Here is an 8,764-nt window from a genome sequence, read left to right as displayed (position 1 = left end):
AATCATGTCACTTGTAGGGAAAAAAAAAATAGAGACAATACAAGATTAAGCTAAAAGAAAATTTGCACTAAAATAAAAAGTGTTTACAAATATGGTATGAAATTGAGAGAACAAAAGAAGATCTAGCACTATACTACCTACCAACTAGGAAAAGACTAGGTTAAAAAGATTATCATTACAAGTAAAGGGGTGGGGGTATTTATAGCTAAAAATGTAGGGTTTAGGGGTAGGGTGGCTAAATCTAATCCATCCATGTGGGATGTGTGTTGGGTAGATCATAGCCTTCCATGTGTCCCCTTACTTGCCAACTTTCTTTGATTTTCTTCTTTTCTTTTCTTTTTCTCCCTTTTTCTTGCATTTTCTCTTCTTCCTTTATTTATCTACAATTTCCTGAAATAAAATAAATAAACGATTAATACTACGAAAATAAACAAAAGATAGGCACTTAAATATGCAAAAATATGGACTAATCAAACTTCCCCATACCTATCTTTTGCTCGTCCTCGAGTAAAAATCAAAAGAAAAGAAAATAAACTAAGAAAACTAGATGCGATTCCTAGGCTCCTTTTCGTAGGCGTGACGGGTGATTTTAGGTTCACCAACCCGTTAAACTCGTAGACGATCTCTACAAGAGGAGTTTTGTCTCCTAAGGGTTTACAGAAGATATACCCATAAAATCTTCGAGACATTCTAGCAAGTGTCTACTCGACTCTACTCTAATTTCGTTGGTGTTAACAAAAAGCGTTTTTTAAGGAAAATACGACTTAAAGACTCATCTACTAATAATCAAGATACAGTTGTCTCTAATCTACTTGCATCGACACAAAAATTTACTAGAAATCCAAGGAGTGTAATATCTAAGGCCTTTGATGGATCCTAATCGTCTAATAACATTTTCTCTTTTTCAACCAATTTTGAACTGACCCAATCTCTATCGAAACAAATATCTAGCCAAACTTCACAAACTTTTATTCTTCTCTTTTTTTTTCCTTTTTTTTTTTTTTGCATTGACTTTATTTTGTCCGTTTTCTTAGGCAAACAATGTTACCCATGTAGCGAGCTTTAGGTCAGTGACTCCCAAACCAAACGGTCTTAGGGCACTAGGTTTTGAAATCCCCCGACGGACTTAATTGCTCGAGTAACAAAGGCCACAAAACGAGACTAGCCAATCTACTTTTTCCCATTTATCTAAAGATTTTATCTATAAAGAACAATGGGTATTGAAGTAGTTATTCCTTTTTTTTTCTATCTCTTTTTTTTATTCGCAAAGGTTCGATTCGACATTGTTTCAACATGTGGGTTCTCTCTCAGGTATCGAATAACATCACTAGACAATCTCTCCATCAAAGGTCTTGTGCAAAGTGTGTGCCATCTTGGAATTTAAAGTACAAATCGGTCGATACAAGCTTCAAAAAGACAACCTTACTCAACTACGTTCAAATTATCTAAAAGACATTACATATATATACTTTTTGAAAACATGCTAACACCAACTACTCCTAAAGTTCGAGTGAGGGAAAGACAACTTAGCTAAAACATCTCTATTTTTGGATTTTTCTAATTTTTTCATTTTTTTAAGGTTTTTCATTTTTTAGAATTACACTAAAGCCCTCCCCATACCTAAATCATGCATTGTCCTCAATGTATGCAAAAGAGAATTGAAATGAGAGAGTAAAGAGGAAAAATACCTGAATAGGAGATGAAGGGGTTTTTATTAACTACTGAAGCAACTTACATGATCAAGGGTCGATGAGGTGGATGACCTCTTCCTCCGAATCAACGAGCAATTCTAAAAATGGTTTAAGACGTTGACCATTAACTTTGAAAACATTACCATTTTTAGGATCCTGAATTTCAACAGCACCGTGAGGAAACACAACTTGAACAATGTAAGGACCGTCCCATCTAGAACGCAATTTACCGGGAAACAAATGAAGCCTAGAATTGTAGAGAAGAACTTTTTGGCCGGGAGAAAAGGATTTTCTCAAAATGGTCTTATCATGGAAGGCCTTAGTTCTCTCTTTGTAAATTTTAGCGTTTTCGTAGGCATCATTTCTAAGTTCGTCCAACTCGATCAATTGCAACTTCCGATGACTACCGGCGGTGGGTAAGTCGAAGTTCAATTCTCTAATGGCCCACATGGCCCTATGCTCTAACTCAACCGGCAAATGGCAAGCTTTACCATACACGAGTCTATAAGGAGACATTCCTAAGATGGTCTTAAAGGCGGTCCGATAGGCCCATAAGGCGTCTATCAACTTGGTGGACCAATCCTTCATATTTGAGTTGACCGTCTTTTCTAAGATTTGCTTAATTTGCCGGTTCGAAACCTCTACTTGGCCACTAGTTTGAGGATGATAAGGGGTAGCAAGCCTATGAGTGATGGAGTACTTCTTAAGAAGTGACTCGAATTGACGGTTTTTAAAATGCGTCCCTTGGTCACTAATGATAGCCCTAGGCGTTCCAAATCGAGAAAAGATATTCTCTTTAAGGAATCTAAGGACAACCTTGTTGTCATTGGACCGGGTCGGAATGGCTTCTACCGACTTAGAAACGTAATCTACCGCTAGAAGGATGTAAAGGTGGCCAAACGAACTAGGGAATGGGCCCATGAAATCTATGCCCCACACATCAAAGAGCTCTATAACAAGGATTGGGCTCATAGGCATCATGTTCCTCCTAGTAATTCTTCCTAGATGTTGACACCTACTACATGCGGAACAATACTCGGCAGCATCCTTAAACAAAGTAGGCCAATAAAAACCGCATTGGAGGATTTTAGCGGCGGTCTTCTTCGCACTAAAATGACCTCCACATGCTTGATCATGACAAAATGAGAGGATGCTATGAAACTCACTATTTGGGACACACCTCCTAATGATTTGGTCGGGACAATGCTTAAAGAGATACGGGTCGTCCCAAAAGAAATGTTTCACTTGAGAAAAGAACTTGGCTTTATCATTCTTGGACCAATTCGAGGGAATGTCACCGGTTGCTAAGTAATTGACAATGTCGGCGAACCAAGGGAGAGTGGAAATAGAGAGAAGGTGTTCGTCGGGAAAGGACTCGCTCAAGGGCAAGTCGTTAGTGGATTCAACCACTAATCGAGAAAGGTGATCGGCGACAACATTCTCACAACCTTTCTTATCCCTAATCTCTAAGTCAAACTCTTGGAGCAACAAAATCCATCTAATTAAGCGGGCTTTTGAGTCTTTTTTAGAGAAAAGGTACTTAAGAGCGGCATGGTCGGTGTAAACAATGATTTTGGACCCGATAAGATAAGAGCGAAATTTTTCTAAGGCAAAGACTACGGCTAGAAGCTCCTTCTCGGTGGTAGAGTAATTGAGTTGGGCATCATTTAAGGTCTTACTAGCGTAGTAAATGACGTGAGGCCTCTTATCTATTCGTTGTCCTAAAACCGCTCCTATCGCATAATCGGATGCGTCACACATAAGCTCAAAAGGTTGACTCCAATCGGGAGACTTCATGATCGGGGCCGAAGTTAATTCTCTCTTAAGGTCTTCGAAGGCATGAACACACTCTCTTGTGAACTCGAATTTGACATCCTTAGCTAGAAGGTTGGTCAAAGGTCGGGCCTTTTTGCTAAAATCTTGAATGAATCTACGATAAAATCCCGCATGTCCAAGGAAAGAGCGAATTTCCTTTACGGACTTGGGAGGTGGGAGATTAGCAATTAGGTCGACCTTAGCCTTATCTACTTCGATTCCTTTTTCAGAAATTTTATGCCCTAGAACGATTCCCTCCTTAACCATGAAATGACATTTCTCCCAATTTAACACTAGATCCGTTTCCTCACATCTTTTCAACACTCGATCTAGATTGTTAAGGCATTGGTGAAAAGATGGACCAAAGATGGAAAAGTCATCTATGAAGACTTCTAGAAAGTCACCTATCATTTCCGAGAAGATGCTAGTCATGCACCTTTGGAACGTGGACGGGCCCGTGGTTAGGCCGAAAGCTAGACGTCTATAAGCGAAGGTTCCAAAAGGGCAAGTGAAGGTGGTCTTTTCTTGGTCCTCGGGTGCAATTGGGATTTGAAAATATCCCGAATAACCATCTAAAAAGCAATAGAAAGCATGACCCGCTAATCTCTCTAGCATTTGATCGATGAAAGGCAAAGGGAAATGATCTTTCCTAGTGACGGCATTGAGCTTCCTAAAGTCTATACACATTCTCCAACCGGATTGGACACGTGTTGGAACTTGCTCATTGTTCTCGTTCGTCACTAAAGTGATGCCCGACTTCTTAGGCACTACATGGACGGGACTCACCCACTTACTATCGGAAATGGGATAAATGATCCCATTGTCTAAGCACTTAATAATTTCTTTCTTAACTACCTCCATCATGGGAGGATTCAACCTCCTTTGAGGTTCTCTCACGGGCTTTGCATCTTCTACCAAATGAATCCTATGTTGGACAATCGCCGGGCTAATTCCTTTAATGTCCGAAATGCTCCACCCTATCGCTCCCTTATGCTTTCTAAGGATTCCTAAAAGTTCTTCCTCTTGTGACGTAGTCAAATTAGAGGCAATGATAACGGGATATGACTCGTTAGGACCTAGAAAAGCATACTTAAGAGTGTCGGGAAGAGGTTTGAGTTCTAATTCCGGCGGTTGTGACTCAACGGTTTTATTCGGTGATGGCAAAGGCTCGGGTTCAACATTACGCTCTTGAGTCGTTGTAGGAATAGTGGACTCTAACATTTGGTTGACCTCATGTGTGTAGTCGGAAACATCCCAATCCTCTCCAAAATGTTTTAAACAAAATTCAAGGGCATCTTTTGGATTCATGAGATCTTGATCAACTATTTCATCAATTAGATTAACGTCCAAAGGTTGATCATAGAAATCATCGGATTGTTTCCCCACATGAAAAATGTTGAGGTCGATAGTCATGTTGCCAAATGTTAGCTTCATTAAGCCATTCCTACAATTAATCAACGCGTTGGATGTAGCTAAAAAGGGTCGTCCTAGGATGATGGGAATTTGATTCTTCGGGTTCCTAACCGGCTCGGTCTCTAGGACGACAAAATCTACGGGAAACACAAAGTCACCTACTTTAATTAGCACGTCTTCGATCATTCCCTTAGGAATTTTCACGGATCGATCGGCTAATTGAAGTGTGACATTGGTTTGGCGGAGCTCCCCTAAACCTAAAGCTTGATAGACAGAATATGGAAGGAGATTAACGCTAGCCCCTAAATCAAGTAGTGCCTTATCCACAAAAGTTTCTCCTATTACACATGAAATTGTAGGACAACCGGGGTCCTTGTATTTCACGGGAATTTGGTTTGAGAGAATCGAACTAATGTGAGAGGTAAGGAAAGCTTTCTTAGGGACATGGTTGGTTCTCTTATGGGTACATAACTCCTTAAGACACTTAGCATATGAAGGAATTTGTTGAATTGCATCTAAGAGGGGTATGTTGACCTTGACTTGCTTAAACACTTCCAAAATCTTCTCCATTTGAGCCGATTGCTTCGGTGAAATAAGTCTTTGTGGGTAAGGGACTCTCGGTTTATAGACTACTTCACTTTGCAACTCGGGTTCCGGGTTTGGGTCACTCGACTCCTCACGGGCTTTTGAACACTCGGGTTTGTCATGATTAATGGTATTACTGGGTGGACTTGGATTAGAAGTCGAATCCCCTTTCTTACCGAGGTTCTCACCAACTTGGGTATCAACTTGTTTACCCGACCTAAGAGAAATGACCGAATGCACATTATCCGGGGGTCTTTGATTAAGTGGAAATTTTGGGTTCGGCTCCGGTTGACTAGGGAATTTGTTCTTTTCTCGTTCACACAACGTGCTCGCTAATTGACTCAATTGGGACTCTAACTTAGAGACGGCTTGCACATTAGAATGCAAAAGTTGCCTATCTTGGGTTAAAGTTTGCATGAAGGTTTGTTGGGATTGAGTCAAGTTAGTTTGTGATTTCACTAAGGCCTCTATGCTCTTTTCTAGGGAATTGAGTCTCTTATCTGAATCATTAAACCCGGGAGGATTTAACGGAGCTTGACTCGGGTTTTGATAATTCGGAAAAGAGTTGGGATTGGGCCTTTGGAAATTGGGTTGTGGAGTTTGAAAATTTTGACCTTGGTTCCACGAGAAATTCGGGTGATTCTTCCACCCGGGGTTGTAAGTTGGTGCAAAAGGATCGTTTCTAGACTTAGGTTGAAACATCGCGTTCACTTGCTCAAAATCATGAGATTGTTGGATCTCGGGATGGGAAGCATTATAGTTCGGGAACATAGGCAAAAATGAGGGGCCACTATGAGATTCTAAAGCCGCGAGTCTCTTAGTAAGGGTTGCTAATTTGGCATCGGTTGCCACATTGTTTCCTATCGAGTGCAAACCCCTAGAGCTAGACGCCTCGATCGATTTTTTAGGTTCCCTAGTAGACTCCCATAACATTGTTTTCTCGGCTAAGTCCTCGAAAAATTCCCACCCTTGATCCTCATCTTTTTCCATGAATTTGCCTTGACACATAGACTCTAATAAAGCGGTGGTTTGACTATCTAAGGCCTCGTACACAATCTTACAAAGTCTCCATTTCTCTATTCCATGGTGGGGGCATTGTGATAGAAGATTTTTAAAACGATCAAAGAATTTCCAAAATGACTCATTTTCCCTTTGATGGAATTGATTTATTTCGTTTGTAATTCGAGTCGTTTTATGGTTTGGAAAATACTTTTTAAGAAACATTACCACAAACCCCTCCCAAGTGGAAATAGAATTGACGGGAAGACTATACAACCATTTTTTAGCATTTTCTTTCAAAGCAAAGTTGATTAGTCTAAGCCGAATGGAGTCTTCACTCAATTGTTGGAGTTTTTGCAAACCGCAAACCTCCTCAAATTCTTGAATAAAGAGATAGGGATCCTCACCATCATGTTCGCAAAAATCTACACGCAAGCGCACGTGATCACAAGTAATATATTTGTTCGTTCCCACAGAGACTGGTGAATTAAGAATACGCACCTATGCAACAATGTATGAGTAATTTTCACTGCTAAGACAATTAACAAGGATGTGTTCTTTTATACTAATAACTAAATTTACTAATCAAATTCAGAATAGGAAAACACATGGGATTCTAACTTCATTATCGAATTCATCTAGAATTGAAATTACTGATTAACATGCGACTGTTGATCCTAATCAGACAACACGAAAGTAATACATGCCAACTCTCGTTGCACACATATCATACCAATCAAAATCCGCAATTAAGACAGAGATCTCATGGACACCAACAAAGCTCAGACCCTATATCTCTATAGCGGTAGTGTAAGCAGAGAGATTTAATAGCAAGTCGTCTATCGTGATTACACAGGGTGATAAAAATAGTTCAAGTCTACCACAAATTATGTTTCATTCACATAATCCTATGTTTACATGGCATAGTTCTAAATTCAATCATCCACTCTCGCTTCAGAAAGAATTAACAAACAACTTAGAAGTTAGCTACGCTCCTAAGAAGAATAAGCACGGCTCATGCAAAGAAATCAACGTACGTCACAAAATCAAGTAATTAATATTCTTTACTAGACTACATCGATAAATCCATTAGAATCCCATGAAGGCGGTTAGTTCATAATCGAACCAATCGACATCATGGGTTCTAATGAAAACATGATAAATAAAATACGAGAATTAAGCGGAATAAAAGTACTTGAATTAATAATAAAGAACACAACGTTACAGATTTGATGTTCACGATCTCGCTCGAAACTGTCACTTCCTCGCTAAGAACGATCCAATACAAAACTGATAATGTGCTTTATTACAAGAGAGAAAACTGATAAAACTATAATCCGATCTTCTACGATACAATTAAGGCTAGGGTTTTACACATGAGAAAATAAAGTACATTGACCAAGTCAACCGGGCCTCGACCGCTGCTAAAATCCATCAGAAAAGCTTCAAAAATCGGCCCGGGACACTTCTGCTGGGCGCGGCCGCGCTAAACTAGCGCAGGCGCGCTAGTGGGGACAGTAGCTAGCGCGGGCGCGCTACTGTCTGCCACTGGCAGCCCGTTTCTTCGTTTTTTAGCTCGTTCTCGCGTGCATGCCCTTCCTCGCTCTAGTACCACTTCCGTAGGTGATCACGGTTGCATTTAGCACATGCAACAAGCCCTTTAAACCCCTAGATAGCTCTAGTGGACGAGTGTGTTCTCGTGAGGGTTTGTAGAAGATGTACCCACAAAATCCCAAGTCGTGATGAATCCACAATTCTCTATTCTTGCAAATAATGCACCAAAAACAACCTAAAATGATAGAAAATCACTTCATCACCTCAACTCGTGACCTGCACAGAAAAACACTAAAAACACATCAAAAGACACTAAACACTTAAGTACAACCAACCAATTTAAGTGGAAATGAAGGCCTATAAGTGTGTATAAATACCACTTATCACACCCCCAAACTTAAACTGATGCTTGTCCTCAAGCGTCAACGACACTATACAATAATACAATGCAATGCATGAATGCAACTACGTGATGAATGAGTAAACTATGAAGTAATTGCCTTGCCAATTATAATACCTCAGATTGTGCTAATGTTCTCGAATTTCATCTCTCTCGCTACTAAGTCAATTACTCTTCTATTTACAAGTGTGGAGTGCCAATGTGTGCAAGCATGCTCTTTTATTGAGACAAGACAAAAACTACTACTCCCACAGAATCCCCATCAAGAATCGTAAAAGTTTAAAACTAACACCCCGTCACTCAAGTC

At 40.0% G+C, this 8,764-nt stretch overlaps 1 protein-coding gene across 1 annotated transcript; it reads right to left on the bottom strand.

The window, feature by feature from the left end:
• Positions 1 to 868: 868 nt before the first annotated feature.
• Positions 869 to 6,206, bottom strand: LOC135149498 (uncharacterized). Its single transcript, XM_064085225.1, has 2 exons — positions 4,202 to 6,206; positions 869 to 3,727 (listed from the first exon to the last, which is right to left on the bottom strand). The coding sequence occupies exons 1-2, from the start codon at positions 6,204 to 6,206 to the stop codon at positions 1,740 to 1,742; spliced, it is 3,993 nt and encodes a 1,330-aa protein (XP_063941295.1). The 3' UTR covers positions 869 to 1,739.
• Positions 6,207 to 8,764: the final 2,558 nt, after the last annotated feature.

The sequence above is a fragment of the Daucus carota genome, chromosome 9 (assembly GCF_001625215.2).
Source record: "Daucus carota subsp. sativus chromosome 9, DH1 v3.0, whole genome shotgun sequence".
NCBI classification, from domain to species: domain Eukaryota; kingdom Viridiplantae; phylum Streptophyta; class Magnoliopsida; order Apiales; family Apiaceae; genus Daucus; species Daucus carota.
The sequence above is the reverse complement of the archived record's forward strand: the minus strand, read 5'-3'. Positions and strand labels throughout refer to the sequence as shown.

Bases quoted from the DNA above. Each gene is read 5' to 3' on its own strand.
- LOC135149498 (XM_064085225.1), bottom strand. From the start codon at position 6,206: ATGTTTCAACCTAAGTCTAGAAACGATCCTTTTGCACCAACTTACAAC. The intron at 3,728-4,201 runs GTTGGAGAATGT...TTTCTGAAAAAG, and splicing joins TCCAACACGTGTCCAATCCG to GAATCGAAGTAGATAAGGCT.